General features: G+C 37.5%; 1 protein-coding gene across 2 annotated transcripts; it reads left to right on the plus strand.

Moving 5' to 3' along the window:
• The first annotated feature begins 3,163 nt into the window (after positions 1–3,163).
• On the plus strand, positions 3,164–24,997 carry LOC108280079 (CCR4-NOT transcription complex subunit 2). 2 transcript variants are annotated; one of them, XM_017494847.2, is made up of 15 exons: positions 3,164–3,305; positions 8,911–9,033; positions 10,316–10,385; positions 10,801–10,948; positions 11,167–11,349; positions 12,440–12,519; positions 12,615–12,740; positions 12,856–12,980; positions 15,665–15,785; positions 15,887–16,043; positions 17,932–17,993; positions 18,315–18,364; positions 18,793–18,893; positions 23,581–23,725; positions 23,898–24,997. In XM_017494847.2, the coding sequence occupies exons 2-15, from the start codon at positions 8,923–8,925 to the stop codon at positions 23,982–23,984; spliced, it is 1,566 nt and encodes a 521-aa protein (XP_017350336.1). In that variant the 5' UTR covers positions 3,164–3,305; positions 8,911–8,922; the 3' UTR covers positions 23,985–24,997. The 2 variants fall into 2 exon arrangements, 1 of the variants encoding a protein (XP_017350336.1); XR_008398376.1 differs by lacking the exon at positions 23,898–24,997 and having other exon boundaries at positions 18,586–18,893; positions 23,581–23,628.
• The last annotated feature ends 1,516 nt before the right edge of the window (positions 24,998–26,513 follow it).

The following is a 26,513-nucleotide window of genomic DNA, read 5'->3' on the forward strand; positions in this document are numbered from 1 at the left end:
CTATGCACGGAAACACCTCGTTGATGACAGAGGCCAGAGGAGATTGAACAGACTGACAGGAAAGCTACTATAACTCAAATTACCACTCTTTACAAGCATGGTGAGCAGAAAATTATCTTAGAACACACATCATTAAGCTGGATGAGCTCCAACAGCAGAAAACTACATCAGGGTCCACTCCTGTCAGCAAAGAACGGGAATCTGAATCCACAGTCGACACAGACTCACCCAAGCTGACCAGGTGAAGACTGGGAAAATGTCACCTAGTCTTTATTGTTTGGCTGATTGGATAACTGCATTAATTAGCAGAATAATACTCTTCAGTATCCTGTAAACGAAAAGAAAATGTACAGTTAGGAATATGAACATCATGGGCAGCTTTTAATGGTTTCCATTGGAGGGACAACTGGAGAACACTTAAAGTAAAAATCCACAATGAATAACTCGGACAGTTATTACATAGCTCAAATAGATACGTTTCCAAAGCTTCAACATTCATGCTGATACTGCTGTCAATCTCATAGATTGCTACCTAGTAAAGCTGAGTGCTATACCGTAACTGCTGTAATAACAGCACCGTATATCTGTATTGCATTCTGGAATGGAATATAATGTGAGAAAATAACTCTTGCTCTTCTGTTTTAGGAGCTAAGTTGAAATTTTTTCTCCTATTAAAGCTGCACTATGGAACTTTTGCCTCTCCATCGCTCTGTTCGAAAAATAAAATTGCAAGTTACTTGATGAGTTATTTTTTTCAAGTGGGTTGTGCTTCGGCACTGCTCCTCTGCGCAGATGAATCTGATGGTTTGAGGTACACTTATGGGTTGTATATTAGTACCAGTACTTGAAAATGGAGGTGGTGGCGGATACAGTTTACTTGGAGTAGAGGTGAATTGCTCTGTCTCATAGCTAGCAGAAAATAAGTGCAATTTACTACACTGACCATAGCAAAACAAACAAAAAAACAACAACATAGAAATATCGATACCTAGCTGAATCAAGTGAACAAGTGCGGTAATGTTAGCTAGCTACCTATTGAGCCACTGAAATGTCTTACCTGTTCCGCAGATAAAAAGCCATCTCCGTGTCAGTGTTCAGTCCCTTCATATGTTGGACTTTTTGCCACCTCTCAAACGACATGCTGATATTTATTTTAATTTCAGCACGGGCTTTGTCAAGTTCCCTTTCTGACTGCAGGCTCTCTGCAGTTCGAGGCTTCTTAGATTTGACAACAGCTGATTCCCAGATATCAATGATGATTACCGTTTAAAACTATCCAGATTAAAAGTAGCCATATAGATGACAAGTTTAAATTGTAATCAACTCTTTTAAGGACAAGCTACAAACACTCCACCATCCTCAGCCCCCAACACATGCAATATAGTAGCTTGCTCTTCTTCTTTCTGTTTACGGATGTGACATAACCACACAAAGACAAATGACGTCAAACTGCCGTTTCCGACAAATCAGACCCGACAACTTAAATTATAAATCATTATTTTAAGCTTATTGTTGTGAATCAGGGTAAGGTAAGGAAGGTTTTGAACACTGATTTTTTATGTACTCGCTGAATAATTGATTTTTGTTTATTTTTAGCCAAAAAAAGTTTGATACTGCAGCTTTAAATGCCAACTGTGCTAGTTATGTGACAGCAGAGTGGGAGACAGCCGCTAATTTTTTGCTGTATTTATTCTGACAGGAATAAATACAGCACTAACTAACAAATTGGCACCAGAATCACTTCAGAATCAGAAGTTCAGACTTATTTAAATTCAGTTGAAATACTAATGACCTCTTTTGAGTGACCAATCATATAAAAACATGTTGCTGTTTGACAGACATACAATATGTCAATTTAGCTTCATAGAGTTAAGCTTTTGTTGAATTTAGCTTCATCTAGGTAGTATTCCACCTCGTGGCCAAAATAGGAATTGCAACAAGCACTGATAGAGGCCCATTGGGGGACGAATCACGCTGCCCCATACTCACTCTCTTAACATATTCAGTGTAGGAGGAGCAGCAGAGAGGACAGTTAATGACAGGGCTGCCTGCATCACAGTTTTAATGCCAGATTGGACTAGTTTAAAAAAAATAAATAAATAAATAAAAAATAACACATATCTTGTTTTATAGCAAACAATGGGATATAAATCTGATAGGTGTGAATAACAGTGAATATAAAACTAATGTGCAGACAGTGTGTTTACACTGTACAGAACCATGTGAGATATGCTGTAAAGACTAAAAGATTAACAAAAAGAGACATTAAGGAGTGGATAATGTCTGTGTGACCTTGTTTCCTATGCAAAGGGTGAGGAAAAAAATTGACTTGGTTTTCCAATGCCTGATTTTTGGGGGCTAGTTTCAGGTCTTTTGTGTGGTTTTTGAGATGTAGTTGGGCTGGAAATTTTGCTGAAACCTGGCAACTACATAATGATATTAACTGTTTGGGAAACATGCATGTTGAAAAATATTTAGTAAATCGCTCAGAATGAGCTGCACGACTGTTTACCAGATGAATGTAAATGTTTTCAAATTTCAACTGCCTATTAGGCGCTGCTGAAATAAACAAAAGGGAATACATGGAATTGTATTGGTTTTAATGGAAAGTGTAATGGTCCCTGTGGGTCTCTACTGGTTATTTGTTGCTTTCTGTTATTTCTAGTGGATGCCATGAAGGACCAGTAATGGCAATGGTTTTAATGGTTAAAGCTGATGGTTTGTAATGCTGTTTGTATTAGAAACCATTATATTCTCTGTGATGATTACTATTGTTTTTCTTTTCTCCAGCAGGGATGGTTACTCACTAAATAGCAACCTATACTGTAAATCAAGTGATAGCTTCTCATCATCATCATCATCATCATCATCATCATCATCATCATCACCACCATCATCATAAAGCATTTATATGACATTTTAGAAATGTGTGTCAATCAGTATGCACCTAATTTAAAAATGCAACCTTTTGCCTTAGACCCTATCAATAAGGAAAAACTTGTTTTGATATATTACTGCGACTCGGAAAGTGTTTTGAGGGGTCGAAGGTAAGGCCAACCACTCGCACAGCAATGTACACACACACACACACACACACACACACACAGCAATGTACACACACACACAGCTATGTACACACACACACACAGCAATGTACACACACATACAGCAATGTACACACACACTCGCACGCACACACACAGCAATGTACACGCGCGCGCACACACACGCTCACACTCACACACACACACACACACACACACAGCCATCTTGGATCCCTAAGTGTGGAAAGAGAGATCAATGCGGTGAGTGTAAATTCGCCCCGGAGACAGTGTGCATGGAGCTGCAGTGTTGTTTCGGTACATTTTTGCTGATGTTAGCAGTTAAAGGCGCGCGAAGGTTTAATGGCTTTAATCTTGTTCAGGTTGTGTGCGCGTGTATACGTGTGTATGTGTGCGCGCGCGAGCGCGTGCAGTGTGGAAATGAGACAGAGTTGGAAGCAGAGAGAGAGAGAGAGAGAGAGAGATGACCAGCTTGCCTTCCCACTATTTTTTCCCCCCAAACTAGTGCAGTTGCTTTTGGCCAAAACCCAGACCGCATCAGTGTCCATGTCCGCCCGGGCTGTGCTCAGAGCCGAGGCCGGAGTGGAGAGCAGTGCAGCCGGACTCCTCACTGCACTGCTCCCGCTTAGCTTCCAGGCTAGCTAGTCTCGGAGCTAAATGAGATTCCTCATAACTAAGCACGGATAATCATGTTTTCATGAGCGTTTGTCCATTTTAACCAGCCAACTTTCACTCATTCCACAGCTTAATTGTGGTCCTCTTTGACTATAATACCGATTGTTATGAATTTAGCTCTTCTAGCTAGCTAGTTCACTATGCTAGTTTGTTTACATTCACTGTAAACTTGCCGGGGCATTCACTGTTTATAACAGTTATATTACAGAATAATAAAAGTGCAATAAAATATAATAAAAAGCCGTATACACAATATTTAATTCTCCAGCTGAACATGACTGCCGTATATCAAATATTAGCTAGTTTTATATATTTTTTATGTTGACAGCTTGTCTGGAGCTGTGAGGATATTTCTGTAAATGGGGGGTGATAATGTTACTACCCTGAACAAAAAAAGGGGAAAACTCAAATATTAATGTCCTCAAGGGAATTCATGTCTTCTCAATCTTGGCTTGAACGTTTTACAATGTGACAACAGACACTTGTCAAACACTGAAGGGTTCATCTTGTCTCCTGTCAAGACTAATATCTCTAACTTTTCACAGACAAGGAGCTTTTAATCTTTACAAAGAAACTCCACAGACCCCTTAATTACAGGTTTATTTTTTAATGAACCATTCGAACGCTCATTATTCAAATGTGTACAATTTTATTCTGGGAATTTATTGGAGCTGAAGAGCATTTTATTCCTGAATTTTACAGCAAAATGCCAAGTCCAAATTGATATTATACGCAGGATGAATTGTTATCAAGGTCTGGATTAAACAGATTCGATTCAAGTGACCAGTCAAACAGGATCATAACTATAAGAACCCCATAATCAATATAACTTTGGGACTCCAGTTTGAGAACCACTGATATCCTGAGTGTTGAGTCAACACTGACTGAAACCTGTACTAGTTCATGTTCATGTAAATTGTACCAAGAACCAGAGGAAGACAAGATACCATGTATTACAAATAATGCATCGTTCAGTTTAAGGTAAAAGAAGTAAAAACAGTGGGCCTCGTTTATCAGAGCTGGATACAAACTGATTTATTCGTAAATTGTTCATGCAAGTGTTTACACAAGAAATCTCTTATTCACGAAGATCCTGTAAAATGTAGAAAAATACGTTCGTATCTGATTCGGTCTCCTGAGTATGTGTAAAATTAACGCGTAAGGAGATTAAGTAATGTAAACCTTGATTGGATCGACTTCAAATCATATACGCTGCATGGATTTGTGCACATTTATACATGAAATATACTGTAGAGGTTAAATAGTTTATTTCTTATTATGTTTACAGCGTTTAGCAGACGCCCTTATCCAGAGCGACTTACAGAAGAGCTTTGGAGTCTCTATCAAAAACACATCCTCGTGCTGGTTCTCTAGGCCAGAGATTAAGAGAACTATCCAGAACATTTAGTGAAAACCAGTCCTTTTTTATTATTGCCATTAATGAAAGGATATAAAATAAGGAAAGTGAGCCAACACAAACCTGTAAATTAAGACCAATGACTCAGAGGCAGCATGGCATTTCACTTAAAAAGCAGCTCCAGCCAATAATACATATAATACATATCAGACAGTATTATAGCTCAGTATGATCATTTTCTACCGTGAAGTAAAGTACTGCTTTGTTACATGTTGGCCATAGACATGAGCTGAGGAACATGACATCAAATCTCAGCTGTTCCAGGGAGTGGGGCCTCACAAACATGACTGTAATGGAATGGCTCAGGTTTAATTTGTCTGAATGACAGAAGAATATGAGAATCTTGACAGATCTTCCATACACACAACATTACCTTTCGACCTGCAGAGGAAAAAAAAAAGAAAGCAAGTCTGTACTCTCTTTGTTCATGTGTCCAGGGATAACGCTTGGACAAAAAAAAAAGGTATTAGGCCTAGTATTATTAATTATTCAAAAATGTAATTGAGCCATTCCACAGAATGTGTGACATTTCCGTCCCCAGGACATTATATATAAAAATGGCTGAAAATTAACTTTAAAACACATTTTATTATTAAGCAAAGTGTGCTGCACATTAAGCTAACGGCACATGTAAAATTTCTAATTACGAACATTAATATAAACTATCTAAACCACTAAAATAGCATTTGTTGCATGTCCCCACTCTCTATCTCTATACTTTACCATGAAATATAATGATTAAAATCCTTGATATATATATAGTACTCACTTTTGTTGCCAGCGGTTTAGACATTAATTGCTGTGTGTTGAGTTATTTTGAGGGGACAGCAAATTTACACTCTTACACAAGCTGTACACTCACTACTTTACATTGTAGCAAAGTGTCATTTGTTCAGTGTTGTCACATGAAAAGATATAATCAAATATTTACAAAAATGTGAGGGGCGTACTCACTTTTGTGAGATACTGTATATATATATATATATATATATATATATATATATATATATATATATATATATATATATATGGACTACAGGTGAATAATGTTGCATATGGACAGAGGACTAGAAAGAGGTAACAAATGGTAAGGATTGGAATTGGATTAGGAAAAGAAATTTAGGCCTACTTTTAAAAAAAAAATTAAGTGTTTACACATCATGATACTGCTTTTTCTTTTGTTAGGAGTGATTTTATTATACTTATACTTTATGCTTTATTAGATTTACAATATAAGTGATTTAACTGCTTCAGTTAAAAAATAATTGCTAGCTTAGTAGTAGTTAAGAACAGCTTAGTAGTTTTTAAAGAAAACATTATTAGATGTGTATTGCTATCAGCTGATACTCAAGGATTTCGGTGTTGGTATCAGAAAAGAAAAAGTGGTATCCTCTACATCTCTACGTATTAATAATAATATTTGAGAAATAACATTCCTGATGTGTCCCAATACCTGAGAATAACGTGCGGTGGAAGTAAACATTGTTTGCACCGTGGTGTTCTTTGTCTTGCCCTTATCGCTATTTCCTTGTATTGGGACACTTTATTATCTGATTGTATTAATAATTGCTTTTTTCAGCAAAAAGATTTCTCAATTCCCTACCAAATTTGATCCATATTTGAGCATATTTGAACATTTATTAGATAATGTTTAAAAGGTAATCATATGCGATTCAGATTAGATAAATTATACATGAAAGACACGACAAAGGGACTGACCTAATTATTAAGAACAATTGAATCTGAATAGTAATCTTTATACCTTCCTAACAGTGAACACTGTGCCTTAGTTTTAGCGCAGGTCCTATACAACTGAGTCAGATGAAAGTAAACTAGGTCACTGTGCCATGCAGACTTAAAAACAAACAAATGAGACAGAAAACTGCCACAGATTTTTGTACAGCCAACATATGCAGTGAACAAGCTAGAACGTTGTCTCCAAGTTCCTCCTTTTTGTTGAATAATGAATAAATCTGTTACATCATGCTATTCCAGACTCCACAGGCTAAGGTCTATGTTTGTTTTTATGTGTCTAAGAGCTCAGAATGGATGAGCTGCGAAACATTCATTGGTCATAAATAGCTTTCCACAGAAAAAGGAAAAAAGAATCTTTGTCACCATTGTACTGATATTGCAACACAGAGAATAACACTGTGTATATAAAGTTCTGCATCTTCAGCTTCTTAACCATCACTTCTCCAGGTCATCCAGTGTAGCTCATCTGTGGAAACTCCATTCTTGGCCTCAATCATTCAGGTCTCATTTGATAAATCAGCAAGGGCTTCATGTATGAAGCTGACAGACATTTGTGTCATTCTGAAGACATACCCCACCAAGACCAATCGCATCAATGTATTTATTTCATGAATCTACCTGATTAATAGAAATAATGAGGACCATTTATGCAGATTAGGCTTGTGCAATATTGATTTTTCCCTAAGTGCAATCTTCCATTTTGATACATCACAGTAAGCAATTTAATCATCCTGAACTATGCAAGACAGGAAATGAGCATTTCCACCATTTCTGGTTTAAGAAGATTAATAAGGGAGGGGTAAACATATTATCAGCGGTGCAGTTGGGAACTGTGGCAATCGTGAAAACTCAGCTGGATGGTGTATTTCTAAGATATTAATATGCAGTAAACAGATAAAGAAATTTATATTAAGAGGTAATAATAAAAAAGTATAAAATGTTGTCAGTTTTGATGTGGAGAAATTGGGTTGTCTAATGTGTACATGGCTTTCATTTTCTTTGTTGATGATGCTCATGATGTTGAGCAGGAGATTGCCAGTCAATAAACAAAAATTGTTTTCTAGTTTTTGTCGCATTAACATTATTTGTACAGTATGGCATTAGAGCTGACACTTTGTTCAAGGACTGTTGAATCTTTTTGGGTAAAAAAAGTTACTTCCCCATTTTTTTTGCCAAAAGCCGAAAGAGAAGTGCGGACTGTTTTTTTCCAAAATGTTTTGTGAGCTAACTTCAACATACAGTGAGAGCTTCTCATCTCCATTTACTGTCACAGAAAGTGAAAGCACATGAGACAGGAAAAGGGGGGCGAATTTTCGAACTAGAACTAGCGTACAGCGCTCCTGCACAAAATGTGTAACAGTTAGCAGGTCTGGTGATGTAATAGGATCTGTGATAAGTGTCACTGGTTATCGTGGCAGCGTGCAGGGATGATAATATCATTATATTGCCCAAACCTAATGCAGATAATATTCTTGTTGTATTGAATACTTGCTACATGTTCATAGATCAAATTAAAAAGGTTGAGCAGTTTTGAAATGATTATATTGTCTCCAAAACACTTCATTATTAGTAAAAAAAAGTTGTGCAGAACATAATCTTTTCCAAATAATAAATCAACAATTTTTCGAACTAGCACAAAACGTCAATAAACAACCAGGTATTTACAACCAGTATTTTAGTTAAGAGTGTATAATAGTTCAGTCTACATTGTCCCCTATAGTATAACGTTTATTGTGTGTAATCGTATCTTTACCAATAAGCTTTACATTTCAATGAGTTAACCAGAGCAAAGTGTAAGGTTTGATATTAAGGTCCTAAAGTGGGCCTCTCAGACTGCGGTATGTTTCTTTGAGATAAAGTTACTATGAAGGTTGGGCAGTTTTACCCATCTGCGTGTCAGAATAGTCGTAGAGTATAGTGTCGCTTAGTAGTCTATTAAAAGTGAGTGATTTGTTGGTATTAGATAGACTGAAATAATTTCATTTTTTCTCCTCTTTGCAGGTGACAAAGAGCATGTTTAGTGCCACGAGAAAGAAGTTTATGGAGGGACTTGATAATGACTACCCAGATGACAGCGTGTACTATGGCCAGTCATCGATTTTCACACATCGATCTGAGAAAGACGTAAGACGTAAAAATCATAGGAATAATGCTAACACCAAAAAATGTCTAAAGTAACATTTACCTGAAGGAATTTAAGAATATTAAACAACTAACCTAGCTGGAGATTTTTTTAAAAAAGTTCTATTTAATGCTGGATTCGACTAACTCAGAAGTAGGACCTAGGAATTTCATAATTTTTTAACTTAAAAACTACGGACACCTCCATTTTTGTCTTTTGTTAGCAACAAGCTAGCCAGCTAACTGTGACGAGTAATATATATTTTCCTCCTCAAAACAGTGAACTGTACAGTCAGTGCTGTAGATTTAACAAGCGTGTTGATTGATCTAAAGTTAATACTTGCTATACAGTACGGAATAACTCATTTAAAGGTAAGAAGTTCTGCTGCGTTTACTGTTTATGCTGTGAGCAGCCATGTTGACTTGACATCACTTGCTGAACTCGGGGGTGAGGAGACAGTCCCGAGTTCTAGAGTAGGAATAGTTGAGGTTTTTCCCCCTAGTCGAAAGGTCAGACCTTATTTGTTCGTCTCATCTTTATTTTATTTTATAGTTAATATTAATATTTTATTTTATATTATTGTTTTATTTTAGAATTAGTAGCATTAAAACAGTCTTAATAAATATTAAATGAAGTGATTCCTGCAAATAACCTGTTATTGGTGCTTTTATGGAATTTATGCTGCTTTTTTTCAAGCGTGTTACAGAACTAAATTTAGTATAAGCACGTAAAACTGGGAGTGTTTAGAGTTACTAATTGTGCATGTACCAAAACACCAATTTATCAAAGGAGGCTACACTTTTTTACTTGCTGTTTTGATTTATGTGGGCGGAACAAGCGACCTTAGCCTTTGTGACTATCCAAACTCAGGACTATCCACTTTACATTGGAAGGGAAGAAATTAAATAAATGTAAAAATTGGACTTGCAAAAGAATACTTACACCTTATGGATGTATACTGTGTTCAGAAGACCTGCATTAACCAAATTAGAAAGCAATCATGGATTTCAGTTCCCTGAGCTTGAAGCTTTCCTCAATTTTAAACCACAGTTTCTAGACAACAGGTTCAGGTTTTATATAATTTGTATTGCAAGTCAATGTGACATCATTTTTTTTTTTGGTTCACTGACATTTGTGACATTTGTCAGTGAACCAAAGGAAACATTAGTATTTTTTAGAGCAATTTCAAAAGCATACATCATGTGACCAGTCAGTAGGGCACACATCCATAATTAAGTAATATTGCATGAGCGATTTCTAACACACGTCCTCCCTCTTTTTCAGATGCTGGCATTGTCGTCTCCATCATCGGGTCAGCTGTCTCAGCTGGGTGCAAGTTTATATGGCTCGCAAAGTACGACCTTATACCTTATATATTGTTTTTATCAGCGCACAGAATAATTTTTGTACAGATTTAGTAAACATCCTTAAATTGAACGCAGAGTGCTGGAGCTTCACATTTAAAAGCAAGAACATCAAACTCACATGATGCCAGCACTTGTGCTTTTATTTATTTTGCCATGAATTTAACATTTTCTGGTTATTGGAAAACTGGATATGGTCAGAGCATTCAGATGGAAATATTTGACTAATCACAGCAGATTTTTTTTTTATGTGTTATTGTGTCAGAATGTGTGTGATTTTTGTTTGAAACGTCACACCTTCTGGTTGCTATAGATAGCATTCCTTTGATGTGGACTTTGGAGGTTTTGTTCCTTGTCTCTTTGGATGTGTGTGACTCATAAACTGCACTCTTTGATGCTCTGCAGGTGCACTGGGCTTCCCGATGAGGGGGATGAGCAACAACAACACACAACTCAGTCGCAACTTAGCACAAAGCATGCCATTACCTAGTCATGGCACACCCACCACCAGTGTCCTGACAATGTCCCTCCATACTCCATCCTCACCGAGTAGGTAAGAAAATGTCGGGTGCACAACTACGGTTAGAGTTGGTGTAATCAATGCATCACACACATATTCACCCCAATCAAAGAAACTCTTAAGAAGGAAATTGTATAAATTCTTTCTAAACAGTCTGTTACCAAGCAAGTTTTTTGAAAACATAGTCAGCTTTCAGTTAACAGGAAAACACCGGATACATGTCATTTCAAACAGTTTCCACTCTTTCACAGGGGGATTTTGCCGATGAACACGAGGAATATGATGAATCATTCGCAGGTGGGGCAGAGCATATCGATGAGTGGACGGAGTAACAGCATGAGCAGCTCAGGCCTGGGCAGCCCGAACCGTATCTCACCCAGCATCATCTGCATGCCCAAACAGCAGCAGGCCAGGCAGTCGCTCACCATCAACAGGTGAGCCATCACATACCTGATAGGTACCTGGGTATAATGCTCTGGAAATGTAAACATTGTATACTGTATATGTATACAGTTGAGGCCAAAGGTTTAAATATGCCAACACTAAAGACACATTAAGAGACCCCCGTCTCTTAATGTATCGTGTTGCCTTGAGCATCAGTGAATGTTTACCTGTATTCTTGATTGCAAGGACATTTTCATGCCAAATCACACAAGATGAATGAAGAGTAGTTGCATACAGTCATATAGGTTTATGTGGCCAATAAGAAACAGCTACAAAATGCAAAAAAACAAACAAACATGCAACAAATACACTATTCTGAAAGGATGGGGCACAATGCAGTAAAAATCACGTCCCGTTCCTCATTATTCACTCAGACCATTTTGGGCTTTAGTCTACAACCTCATCCAAGTGCAGAGTTATACAATAAATGTATTTTAATTTTTAATTTTTTTTTTTTTTTTGTGTTGCTTGGTTTTTCTTGATTTGTTGACATAGCAATACAAAGAAATTGAGGCAAAGCACATTTCCTTTTAAATACATATTCTGTTGTGAATCATTGTGTTTAATGTCAAACAGGCACATGTGACATTTTATATGAGAAGTACTGAAAAGATCCACACCAGGAACAGAGGAGGACTGAAAAAATAATATTATGAGATAGTATAGTAATAGTTTCAATTTACTATTTGGCAACAATTAATTAGGTAATCATGTTTTTAGACAATATGCTAATAAACATATAATAAGAATAACATGACATGAGCATTTTTGCTAGTGTTCCTCATAACCAAGGAGTCAAAGTTATCCCTAAAAAATTCTTCAGATAGCTCCTTCTGCAGGGATTTGTGAACAGGTATTTCAGCTTGTCTTTTATAGAATAAACTTACCAGTTTTGGAGATACCGATTGATGATTGTCACATGTATATGGCCTCTTCTTTCATAAATGAGAGTTCAACTGACTTTTCAGAATTTCTGCATAATCGGCTTATTAAGAAGTAAACAAATTATCAGTTGAAGAGAAATTTTCCCATAAATTCCAGGTGTTGCCTTGATTTAATGTAATTTTTCTCTCTGTGCAGTATGTCCGGGTTTGGAATGGGACGAAATCCTGCGTTTGGTTTAAGCAATTCATTTTCAAGTAGCATTTTTAACGGAATGGGTAAACAACCATTACATTACACCGAACACACACAAAAGTTTGATTGTTTCTTAGTACATGCTGATTTGGAAGCTAACGGAACGATCCATTTGTAGATGGAAATGAAAACGTGACTGGGCTGGACCTGTCCGATTTTCCTGCCTTAGCTGATAGGAGTCAAAGGGAAGGAAGTGGAAATCCGACCCCACTGCTCAACCCACTGGCTGGGAGAGCTCCATATGGTAAGGGAGAAAAAGAAAAAGGGTTCTGTTATGGAATCTTCAGAATACCCTCAGCAGAAGTTCCTCTTATAGCCCTCATCAGCCTTTGATTTTACTAACCATGACTTCTTTCTAGTTGGAATGGTCACAAAGCCGACACACGAGCAGTCCCAAGACTTCTCCATCCACAATGAGGACTTTCCTGCACTTCCTGGACCCAACTATAAGGATCCCACATGTAGTATCGATGATAGCAAATCGGTATGCAATAGTAACTGCTCAGTTATCACACAGACTATACTCAGGGACCTGCTCTTGCCATTCCTCCTCTGTTGAGTTTTAATAGCTGAAATAGCTATTTAGGAACTCTAGATCATCGTTAGCAAGCTGATATAACAAAGTTCAAAGGTCATAGACTGTACAGATTACCAGTGAGTTTGCAGTAGTAACACTACTCTTTCTTGCAAAGGGTTTGTCATATATATGATTATATATTTCCCTCATGAAAAAATTTCCATCATTTAGAAATTTTTTAAAAACATACTTTTGCAAACTCCTCCTAGACCATTCATCAGAAATTCACCAAATTATGCTCAGATCACCTTCAGACAATGAAGACCGAAAGTTATTCGAAGATTTTTCATAGACCAAACTGTTTGCGTATAACTTGTCAACGAATATGATGGCAAGAACTGCTAAATTAACATGAGGTTATATGTCTCTAACACCTTGGCATATTTACATCAAACTTAGTGTCTTACAAAAGCCATGACCTGAGGGTACATGAGCAGTTTCAGAACAGTGCCATCTACTGGTCATGAAATGTGAAAAATCGCTATTTTTGTCTTATAACTTCTGTGTAATTTGTCTTAAACTCATGGAAGATGGTATCTTTAGATTCAGTAGGGTATGCCGAGTTGAATGATACCCAAGTTTACTGTCAGCTATTTTGGGTGTCGGCCATGTATAATTGTGGTTTAAGATGCTGTATTTTAAACACCAGGAGGGGCTATCACATTTTTCATGTGTATAAATGATTGTATAGTGTGCAATGTTTCACACATACACATGTTATTCATATATTATATTAGACCCCCTAATACCTAAAACCTCGCCTTAAGAACTACTGATGTCTACCAAACCATTACATATTTGTGATTATTTTAAAAAAAAAACTTTTGCAAACTAGTCCTACATTTTTCACTCAACGTCAACAAGTATATTTACTCCCTATGTCAATAATTATGAAAGAAATGTTGAACTTTAGTCTTTGGATGGCTATAACAGGATCATTTAAAAATATGGGCATGAAGAAGGCTATAATTCCTAAACGAAACCTCAGAACTTCATGAACTTATGTTAGCAAATACATCTTATGATTCTAAAGAAGCATGCAAAATCCTATAGGTAAAATTACAACAGTTATAAATGTTAATAAAAACACTATATTTACATGGTAAATTACCTGAAATTGATGGGGAAAATGTCTTGTTTCATCTCCAATTTAAGTGCTTACATGCTTGTTAAATAATACATAATATCTTTTGTATACATGCACTTCTTGAAGTTCTTAAAGTGTTTGAACCTTGATAATTGCTGCTTGCAGCAATATTTGAAAGTTATATTTACCGAACCACTGAAAGAAAGCACAGAAGTGAATGCGCCATGCCACCATGTACGTAGGCCGAGTTGCTTTTTGTGTAAATTTGGCTTTGTGCTCAACTCATGAAATATTGTGTGAATTGCAATACATGAACTCGACTAAAACAACAAACCCAACCATTTGTTAGCAGTTATTTATAAGAAGCAGGACTTAGTAACCTTGTGTGCACTAAATAAAAGTACTGATCTAGTTTGCATGTAACAGCCATGATGAGACGATCACTTTTGACTCCGTGTCGTGTCAGTGCTCTCGTTAGATGTGGTGGGTGCAGTTTTGGTCCCGTACACACAGTGATTCATAAAAGCATCATTAAATGTCGAAATATAAAGAAGCTATCTTTACCCCGTTGATAGCACAACAGTATAACAGCTAAATGTGATGTGCGAGTAGTAGGTCTATAATTTATATTATTACCCACTAGGAACCACTAGGGTAGTTGGGGATTAAAGAGAATTTTGAGCCCATGAAAAGGGGTCATTGACCACTATATGTGCCAGTCGCTTAGTAAGAGAATGCACAACATTTTGGCCTACACAAAGGTGACAAATTAACAGAAAACTGGTCGATCTTTTATGCTCTGTGAGGCTTTTGCTAGCATGATTGGGCTCCACTTGTCCCCTTAGAGAGAAGCATGACTGCAAATCAATAAAAGTTATTCTGACCAATCACCTTTAGTCTATAATGAAATATTTCTGTCCTGATAGGAGCGGTCTCTTCTCTTCTAGGATGACAATGTCATGAGGGATCACTGTATAGTTTGAATATAAAAATTAAGCAAATCATATGTTTTGGCCTTCACAGTCACCAGATTTCAGCCCAATTAAACAGCAATGGGAGATTTTGGATTGAAACCTTAGATAGCGCTCTCCACCACCACCATTATCAAAACACCAATTCAGAGAATACCTTTTGGAAGAGTGGTATTCAGAGAGACTTCAATTCTGTCTCAAGCTATATTGAAGCCGAACACCTTACTAAGACACTTTATGTTCATTTTTCCCTTGATTAGTCGCCTAACTGTATTATCAAAACTTTAAATTCACTGAACCTCAACATTTTAATTGGGCTTGTTGTATATTCATAGCATCACTTATCTGAACATCAGTTTTAAACTTTAAAATGTTTTTTTTTTATGGAATACTGCTCATGAATAGTGTCTTTCTAAAACACTTAGTGTGTTAGAAACTTGAGTGTTTTGGTATCAAACCTGATAGCTCCAGTATGCTTTTGCGAGGTTTACAGTTCTGTTGTCCTTAGCTCTGCTTCCTTCTCTCCATCACAGAACTTAAACTTGTCTGGTAAAAACGCGTGTAACACAGATGGTCCCAAGTTTCCTGGGGACAAAATCTTGACACCACAGAACAACAATCATCAAAAGAAAGGAATTCAGGTGCTACCTGATGGTGAGAGTCTCAGTTATCTAACTGAATACAACAAATTGTGCAAGCAATTGTGTGTTTATTATGGGGTGTCTTTCTTCCCTGCCCCCCCGTTCTTTCTCCAGGCCGAGTGACGAACATTCCATCTGGGATGGTGACGGATCAGTTTGGGATGATTGGTCTGTTAACGTTTATTCGGGCAGCAGAGACAGACCTGGGTATGGTGCACTTAGCGCTGGGCAGCGACCTGACGACGCTCGGCCTCAACCTTAACTCACCAGAGTAAGCCCAATTCATCTCCTTATGCCACTCTTCAACAATTAAATCACAAGCACTGGGTGCCAGTGCTCATTGCCCAAAACAATACTTTATAGTCTCAGATACAAAAAATGGTAACATTGTCATCCTGGAAGAGACTGTCAGAAGAACTTTGTATTGATTTTGAGAGCTCAAAGCACCTGCACAACTTTCAGTCATTCCAGTCAATTGGCTTTTTTTTATTTATTAGGGGAACATGAAGACTACTCCTTTGGCAAATTTTTACTTTCTGTTGTTAAACCGCAGCGCTCATATGCAAAATGTGTAAAGGTTGGCAGATGTGAAACAGTCATTTATATATACAGTGGTGCTTGAAATTTTGTGAACCCTTTAGAATTTTCTATATGTCTGCGTAACTATGACCTAAAGCATCATCAAATTTTCACACTAAAGTAGACAAAGAGAAGACAAAGAGAACCCAGTTGACCAAATGTGACAAAAATAATATACTTGGTCATTTATTTATTTATTGAGGAGAAGTACATTTGCTTTCAGTATCTGGTGTGACCCCCTTGTGCAGCAATATCTTCAACTAAAAGTCTTTGGTAACTGTTGATCGGTCCTGCACATTGGCCTGGAGGAATTTTAGCTCATTCCAGTACAGAACAGCTTCAACTCTGGGATGTTGGTGGGTTTCCTCACATGAACTGCTTGATTTATGTCCTTCCACAACATTTCTTTTCGGTTAAGGCCATTCCAAAACATTAACTTTATTCTTCTTTAACCATTTTTGGTAGAATGGCTTGTGTGCTTAGGTATTGTTGTTCAGTGTTCTCCTGCTGGTGGACTCATGAACATTATCATTAGCCAATGAGCGAGAGGCCTTTAGTTGCTTAGAAGTTACCCTGGGTTCCTTCGTGACCTCTTGGACTATTACACGTCTTGCTCTTGGAGTGACCTTTATTAGTTGATCACTTCTGGGGAGAGTAACAGTGGTCTTGAATTTGCCATTTGTACACAATCTGTCTGACTGTAGATTGGTGGAGTCCAAACACTTTAGAGAGACTTTTTCCAGCTTGATGAGCACCAACAACTCCTTCTCTGAAGTCCTCAGAAATCTCCTTTGTTCGTGCCATAATACACTTCCACAAACATGTGTCGTGAAGGTCAGACTCATAGATCCCTGTTCTTGAAATAGAACAGTGCGCTCTCTCACACCTGATTATCATCTCATTGATTGAAAACACCTGTGTCTAAATTCACCTTCAAATTAACTGCTAATCCTAGAGGTTCACATACTTTTGCCTCTCGCAGATATGTAATATTGGATAATTTTCCTGAATAATTAAATGACCAAGTATAATATTTTTGTCTCATTTGTTTAATTGTCATCTTTCTCTACTTTTAGGACTTTGTGAAAATCTGATGATGTTTTAGTACATATTTATGCAGAAATATAGAAAACTCTAAAGGGTTAACAAACTTTCAAGCAGCACTGTATATATTGTTTTGTATTTTCCATCTCACCTGTGCCCCGTATTATGATCTAAGTGTACCCAAACAATGCCAGCAAAATGCCCCCAGAGCACCACTAGTTTTCCTTTAATTTGCCACCCATTCGTCGTATAATAATGAAGGTAGAATATTGTATATATCAATCTGACTTGTAGCTACAGATTTTTTGTGAGTTTATGAAAGGTATTGTATTTGCAGCAGTCTGACTAAATGTGGTTTGTTTTCATTAGTAGATGTTGCACATGAAAGTACAGTTCATAGTATAATGCAAAAGTTAACAGTCAAATAAATCGTTCGTTAATACAGAGCTGAAGTCTTTCGGCTCTGGATTATCTCATATGCTGTTCTTGACAGAAAACATAAACTTTATATATAGGATATTTTGTGATTTTTGCAGAAACCTTTATCCCAAGTTTGCCTCTCCTTGGGCCTCCACACCTTGTCGGCCTCAAGATATCGGTGAGTGTCTGACCTTGTGTGTTGACGTGAAATTCTTGGCAAAATTCAGGAAACTCAGATTTTTTATTATGAATAATTAGCTTTTTGTAAATTTGCATAGATAGTAGTTATGTATTTAGCTTTTTATGATTTGACAAATTAATGAAAACATTTAATGAAAAACTTGTAGTGGGAAAGATCTCAGTAAAAATACATTTTTAGTGTGAATTTTTTAGTGCATCCCTAACCTTGACCATACTGTATGGCCACATTCTGTTTTTAATTCGCCTTATAAATCTCTAGGTACCTCAGTAACAGTCAAGTCCCCTCTCTCTTTTTCAGACTTTCACGTTCCGTCAGAATATTTAACCAACATTCACATAAGAGACAAGGTAGGTTGGCCACACTTTTTTCCACATAATTAGTTCAGCGTCCCACTTTTTCTACTAATTATTGATCTGATGCCCGAGCAAACATGTACCACATAATAGTTTCTCCATTAGAACTGAGGTTGTCTTTTTATGAGGTAATCTGTATGAATTGATCTGCTGACCAGCTAATGCTGTTGTTTTTATCCCTTCCCCCCACCATGTACCCTGTTTGTGTGCACTAGCAACACCAAACAAGCATTATTCAAACCGGGCGATAGATGTAGAGCCATTACTGGGGCCCATAGACGGAAGTTGAGTTCTGCCTTTCTATTAGCGTGATTGTGTTGGGGAACACGCTTGTTGTGGATGTGTGTGACTGAAGCAGAGGCAATTTTGTGGTGTTTTGGAAGAAGTTAAGGTAATAGAATTTTTCCCTCCCCCCTCCACAGCTTGCTGCAATAAAACTCTCACGATATGGAGAGGACCTGCTCTTCTACCTTTACTACATGAATGGGGGAGACCTGTTGCAGCTCTTAGCAGCAATAGAGCTGTATGTATGCTAAATCCTTCTTTTTTTTAATGAGTATATATCTGAAAGATGCGGTACCTTTTCGTGATGCAATGTAATTTTACTTCCTTATGTTCTGGTACACCAGGGTGTTTTTTTTTTCAGAACTATTGGAGTATTCTCATGTGCTTGCTTCCTTGTCGATTACAGTAGCAATGTCATCACTATGCAAACCCATGCTAGTCCTCTTTCCCATTCTCATTTTGTTGAGGAGTTGAAGAAGTGTCAGGCTAGGCAAATACTGCTGACTATTCATCATCTTTCCTATGACACTGAAAAAGGGTAAGATCGGTTGCTGCATTGTTGTGGCAGGAACATAAATGTTCAGAATGCTGTACTGTTCATTCCCATGGAATGGGATTAGTCAGCGCCTTTACAATGTCGGAATGAAGAGATTGTGACAACGGGCATGAGGCAAACGCAATAGCTGTTCGCACCAATGAAGTGCGGAACTCTTAAGGAGCTTAGTACAACTGTCTTGTATACACAAACCGTGATGAACTAGCTGCTGCTCATTCTCTAATCTTGATTAAGGAGCCCACCCTGGTGGGGAGTGCAGATAGTCTGCCATAAGAACCTGTGCCATTGATAATCAGAGCTTCCGCATTACTCTCTGATCATAAGTGCTACAGGCTGATATTAAGGCTACCTTAATGAAATTGCAGGTGGACCTTCTACAAGAGACAGCTGCATAAATGCCTAACCCATTTTGTGGCAAAGTGATTCCTCAGTAAAGTATTCCTCAATATATGGCCTCACTATTGCTACCATTGGCAGAGCTGGTACCTGGACAGTTCTTTGGTGCAGGGCCAGGGGGCACTAGATATTCACTTCCTTCTGGCCAAAACATGAATTGAATTTTGAGACAGCAGCCTACCTTTTAGGTGCCCATGTTGGTCATCGCTTTTTTCATGAGACTCATTGAACTAGCTGCATAAAGATAATACATGGACCAGGGGCCTGGCCAAGTTCTTTTTAATATATTTTCTGATAGAAAATATAGGACATCGAATCCATCCCATTTTCGATCTAAGAAGTGTAAAGGTCTTCTTAATCCAGTTGCCTTTCCATTTGCTATGCATATCAGATGTGTATGCAGTAAACAAACATGTTAGTTTACATTGACTGTGGAATACAGGTGACCTCTCTGGTTTTACGTCATCTGACGACCTTGTTCCACTGGGGCTGGAGCACCCGCTCAGAACCAGCTCACCTTTCCACTGACAAGTGAGCTGAACGCACTACGTCATCAACAATACGGAATAAATGTAAAATCTCTTTTTTTTAGTTTTACAAACTTATCTCATGCTTCCCCTTGGGCTACCTTTGGCACCCAGGGTGTTCACAAAGTGTGTTCAAGTCACCTTAGAACTCCTGCGGTGCGAGGGTCTCTGCATACACCTTTATCTAGATGATTGTTCATCTGTTCATCATCTGTTATATTGACAGTCCCAGTAGCAGATAATGAGGCCACCAAATATCCTGATCTTATATACTAAAATAAATCACAGAAAAAGTCACCTGAGTCCTTTGCAGATTGTTTAGTGGCCTAAAGCTTGACTTCTGCCATGTGAGCCTTCCTTGAAGGAAAAGCCTTCTTGACAAAGCCATCTCAATTATAGATGCAAGCGGCCACAAATATACAGACTTAATGCATCTTGCTGGGATGTTATCATTTGAAACTCCTATTCTACAAACTGGAAATTTTGCACATGTTGGCTGAATGCTTAGTGTCAGACATATCACAAAGAAAGCATCAGTAGTAGTGTGAGTGCACACTGAGACACCACCACGGTTTTACATCAACCATCAAGGGTGCACAAGAAACAAGTGATATTTAGGTTGGGAAGCAAGTTGTGGACGTGGGCCAAACACATTAATCACAACAGCCATGTGACCAGACATGGGCAAACTAACAAGGAGGTAGTTTGGCTCATGAAAAGGTTGAAGATGGTTGGATGGATCTAACATTTGTAACTAATTTGTTAGCCACATTGTTTCCAAAATGGACCATGATACTTCCTGTTATTATTGTCACTGATGGCCTTCTGTGCCCAATACCCAGACCTGCAGTCCTGGTTGGACAGGTAATGATGGTACACCAGAAATTATTGGTCTGGCTTTTGACCCCAACATACTGACATATTTGTAAGGGGTCAGACACAACAGTTTTATGCAAGCAAGTTCAAAGTACCTCACTATGGTATTAAGTTAGAAGCATCTCTTTTGGGTGTATCCTAAAAGTGTACATGGTTACCCAGGATTGATCGATGGTTTGCCACTGGTATCACAAAGTCAATATCTCTGACCGCCACGCTAAATAACAGTCCTGCAGTGGATCTTAACTTGGTGCTACTTACTATATTAACCACTGGAAGGTACACATAAAGGTCTGCCATTCAAAACAGCTTTATTGCTGGCCATCACTTCAGCTAGACAAGTTGTTGAAATACATGCACTGGTTAGCACAGTATCTGTATTGAGGAGTGGAGTTCAGACATATTATACTGTGGCCAAACCTAATATTCTTGCCATAGATATTGTGGCAGTGATCTATTAATAAACCTATCAGTGTATCTGCTCAGCCATGAGGATTTGCCCAGCCTTGTGTCCAGTGAGGACTCTCAAAAATTACATTGAATTGACCACCAGCTTTTTTTTTTTGGAATGTTGCAAATCCTCATTTGATTCATTAGATATGCAGCCTCAAGTAGTTCTAAAGAAAAACAGTTTGGTGATGTAGATCATAAAGAAGTGTACCTTACATCATAATGTAAGGTTATGTATTTTACCATGGTTCTGCGACCAAATGGATGACCGCTAGGCCTCCTGGATCACTTAGGTTGACATGAGTGACCATTGGAGGAGCTTTGATACAGCAGGAACTTTTATCACAAGGTCATGATCTGGCTATTAGTACTCAGCAAGGAAACAAGCATATGGGAATATACTAGTTCAGTTGGCAGTTCTCCATTCACAGATCCATGGTTATTTACACTCTGTGGCAAAAGAAATGGGACAAGTTTTTACACTGTTAAAACTGCATGGAACAACAATGACATATCCATGTGTTAAAGGCTATCTGCAAGACTCCCACAAACAAATCTAAAGGAAAAGCCATTCTGTATTATGTTGCATCTTGAGTCCATCTTTACTTGTTTGCTGACTATTTTTCTATGCACTTTTGTTGCTTTTGAAATGTTTTGCCCCAAAGTTGATCAAACAAAAAAGTGCATTTAACTTAATATTTTTGATTTTGCAGTTAATAAAACGTTAACAAACAAGTCAAGAGTGAAGCAACAGTGATCTACTAGGCATGTGCTCATAAGTGTCTATATCTAAATATTTTCAGAATTATTGGCACCTTCCAAAAAATAATACTTTACCTCTGACAAAAAAAAAATATTTTTGTGAGAACTTTTTTTTTTTTTAATTGACAGTCTCAAAATATATTTAAATAAATGTCAAATATAAAAAATAATGCCCCTGTGCACAATGAAGGTGGCGTGTTTTAAAGCACCAAATAATTTTAAAGTATATAATGTATTCTCATAATGCAGTCTATGTTAAAACAGAAATATACCAGATGTAGTCAGTCATGCCAGCTTGTCAATGAACACCAAGTTCTTTATCAGTAGGCTCAGTCATAAATAATTGTTCTACCATCTTTTATTAACTGTGATTTCTGGTCAAGAGCTTTCATAGTTAATGTTGGTTAGTTTTAATTACTATTTGGGATTATTTTGTAAAATCTTAAATTAGAAAAATGCAAAAATGGGATTAATGTGGTCTTTGAACACATAGTGCTAGCACTGTGTTTAGTCAAGAAGCAATTTTGACATATAAATGTACAGTGTTAAGGTTGTTGGGTTTTTTTCCCACCATACTGTAAATTAAATTAGAAAGGAAGTTTGAGTTAGCGTTTCCAGCATGTCTGATTAAAGTGAGCTCACTCGTTTGAGTCGGCTACGGAAATGAGGACTGGCTGAAGAAAGCAGGCCATCTCATTTTGCAGAGGAGAGGCTTTAAGTGTGCACATAAGTGTGCTAGATCTCAGTTCAGCCTTTTGTGATGACCATATCATTTACAGCTGACCCAGGTATGTAAAGTGAAACCTGAAAGGCTCCTTTTGATCTGCAAGCTGCTTCATTGTGTTAGATGAACACAGGAGGGGTTTTGAAGAGACTGATAAGTTAGACACTGAATGGCAGGAGAATAGGGTCAGTGTGAATCTGTTGGCAAAGCCAGGCCATTACTGTCTAGTACTCATAGGTCAAATGAACTGGTATAATCTTTAATGGAAAAGATTGAGTGGCAAGCTTAGCTTTGCTGCGCCATTATCAAATTGGAACAGGATGTTAGGGTTAATTTGGTTTTCTGTATCTTAATTGCTGAGGAAAAATTCCTCAATGTATAGAGGCCTGCTAGCTTCCCATATATTCTGTGTTCAGTACAGAAAAATGAGTCACTAGTTACCTGCACTAAGTATACTGTTATATACTGGAAAATGCCGCTACTTTATTTCACACGTTGCAGCTGGGAACATTTATTGTCTCATTTCACACATTTTTTTTTTTTTTTTTGAGAAGTTAAATGTGAAATCATGGCACATCAAGAATTTTTTATTTTTTTTATTTTTTTTAAGTATCTGAATTCAACATGTCCACAGTTTCAATCGGGACTGGAGGTATCATAAAGAGGAGAGGGTGTGGATCACTCGAGCACCAGGAATGGAACCTGCGATGAAGACCAACACCTACGAAAGAGGGACGTACTACTTCTTTGACTGCCTTAACTGGAGAAAAGTAGCCAAGGTAATAATGTAGATTGGTTTATTTATTTACTTACTTATTTTTGCATGCTCACATGCACTATGTGTCACTATTGCAGATGCATATACCAGACATTTCCTTATGTAATAAGTATGCAATTAATTTTTTTTTTTTTTTTTTTTTAAGCTAATTTGATTGTTTTTTAAAAAAACAGGAATTTCACCTAGAGTATGACAAACTTGAAGAGCGGCCACACGTCCCGTCCACTGTCAACTACAACCCGGCCCAGCAGGCCTTCTGAGAGACTGTCTGCTCATGGAGGGTGGGGGGGAGGAGGGGTAGGTATGGCTTGACTTGGCACAACACTCACTGAAAATACAGGTGCTAGCTGTGGCTCTGGCATCCATTTTATTTAAAATTTTATCGTACTGCAATTTGGAAAAACAGACTCAGGAGCTCTGCTGTTCAGACTTGGGTTCCTACCTCCACAATAGCATGCTGCACAAAATATATATTTTTTCTCTTTGTCCCTTTTGTTGTTTTTAATTCCTGTCCTGTCAAGTTCACATTGAAACAGAATGACAGATAGAATTGCACAAAAACAATCAAACTGAACCAAAAACATTATGGTGTAATGCCTAGAAGAGATTGCATTGTTTATGGTAGCTCTATTCGGTAAAAAAAAAGGTCAGTTTATGTGCATATTTTATTGTTAAGACCTTTTTAGAGGCTACTGTCTTAAAATAATTTTAATTTCTATTGTTTGTATTGAACAATTCAGTATAGCAACTGCCTTTCACTTCCCTGCCCCGTTATTATATGCGGAAATACTTCCAAGAGAAAATGCTTGCAAAGCTGCAACACTGTAGCTGATTCAAGGTTTCAGATTGGTCAAGCATCACCCTTCCTGAACGAATGAATAATAAAAACACTGTCTGGTCTTTGTTAAAATTTTGTAATAAGAGTGTATTTTTTTTCTTTTTTTTGGCAATCATGTTGAGAAGCATATGTATGTTCATATCAGAAGTAAAAAAAAAAAAAAATCGCTGCCCTGCTGTACCTCATTTTTAAGAGGTCAGCATGGATGCAATATATAGGTGGGGGGGAATGGACATTGCTGGAACTGCTGGGCTGGGGGACCATACACTGGCATCCTAATAATAAGACTAAATTAAAGGGTCAGACTTTGAGTGAACCAAGGATATCCATAACCTTGACTGAGGTGAGGAGAAATAATTACAGGAAGACTGCGGCACTTCACCAGCTGTTTTCAACAAAAAGGAAACCCAATAAAAAAATATAATTATGGTTACAGACATGGCTCACGTGTGATTCTTCAGGGAAACAGGGTTGCTGATAACAAAATAAATTCTCACTCTCAGAGAACCACACACACACACACACAATCAATTCCTAATGTAATGTAATGTAATGTAAAGATGTAAGATGTAATTATTAATAAATTTTAAAAAGGGGGATATATTCAAAAGTCTGTATTTTTAATGTGTTTTAAAGACATCTTGCAAAAGGGGGGCCTCGATTAAATGTTAATGCCATTTGGAGGGCCTTGCCCTGGAAAAGTTTGGGAACCCCTGTTTCAGATGATTTATGGAATTCATATTGTATTTTATTCTACTCATCCTTCATTTATTAATTTTTAATTGTTAATCCTCAACTATTAATTTATAAATTTTTAGTCATTTAAGTCTTGTTGTGGTGGATTTTAGAGCACAGTAACCATAGCTCAGTAATGGACTGGCACCCTGAAATGTTATTTGTTCCCGTAGTTTTTTTGGAATTTCGAGTTGTTGCCTGATATGTACACAAAAAATTTAATTTAAAGTAATCTCTAAATACCTTGTGGATGTGCATTAAAAAAAAAAAAAACTGTTGGTGATATGGCTTCATAACCGACTTCACTACACTTTCTGTCTTCTACAAAGCATTTACAGCAACTGCAACCATCCGTTAACATCCCAACGAGAGCTTGAACCATGATTTTGTTACAGTTCTCGTATTAAGGCAATATTAACAGTCAGCGATGAGTTGAAGGTTAAAAAGTTAATCTGTTCAAAATGTGTTACTCAACATCTGCCATCCGTCTGCTCTCAAAGTTATTGGCCTCAAGTGTTCTGTGATGTGTATGATATTCTGTAGCACTTCCTTGTGTGTCCTTATTTTTGTGAAAGGCATCATTTAATGTAGCCCAGCAATGGACTGGCTTCCCATTCAGGGTGTATTCTTGCCTCGTGCCCAGAGTTCCTGGGATTGGCTCCGGATCCACCGCCACTCTTACAATGCTAAAGTGGCTACTGAAGATGAACTAATGAATGAATGATGAATAGGTTCATGAATTAATCAATTAATAAGTAAATGCAATTTTATAGCAAGTCAAACTGTGTGCAGCACTGTCTTACCATTGTCCACTAGGGGGAGTCTTAACACTAGGAAATATTATACAGCAACAGGTTTTAGTATAACTTCAGGTACTATAGACTGGAAGACATTTTCATTCACAAATTATATCAACAAATAGTAATTTATACAGCTCCTGAATGCCCACAGATATGTTGGTAAAATGCAAATGACTATGGGCAGAAACCCAAGGTTTCACCACATGGTCACTATGGAGTCATCTGGCCACCAACACACCAGAACATTTAGTTCTCCCACACTTCTGGACTGATCAATAGCAAAAGGCAGTCTTTAGAGAGGGGTCAGTCCATCTCAACTGGTCCAATCATTGTAAAAAATGGTTGCTTGACCGTTTTTAATTTTAATTGAGTGAATACCTCTATGTACTGGCATTGCAAACACTGTTTGTGGGTTT

The sequence above is a fragment of the Ictalurus punctatus genome, chromosome 19, assembly GCF_001660625.3.
Source record: "Ictalurus punctatus breed USDA103 chromosome 19, Coco_2.0, whole genome shotgun sequence".
Classification (NCBI taxonomy): Eukaryota; Metazoa; Chordata; class Actinopteri; order Siluriformes; family Ictaluridae; genus Ictalurus; species Ictalurus punctatus.

What these genes read in the sequence shown, in the direction of transcription:
- LOC108280079 (XM_017494847.2), top strand. Translation starts at nt 8,923, where the DNA reads ATGTTTAGTGCCACGAGAAAGAAGTTTATGGAGGGACTTGATAATGAC. An exon ending in CAGTCGCTCACCATCAACAG is followed by an intron (nt 11,350 to 12,439) that starts GTGAGCCATCAC and finishes CTCTCTGTGCAG; the next exon opens with TATGTCCGGGTTTGGAATGG. An exon ending in TTGTCGGCCTCAAGATATCG is followed by an intron (nt 17,994 to 18,314) that starts GTGAGTGTCTGA and finishes TCTCTTTTTCAG; the next exon opens with ACTTTCACGTTCCGTCAGAA.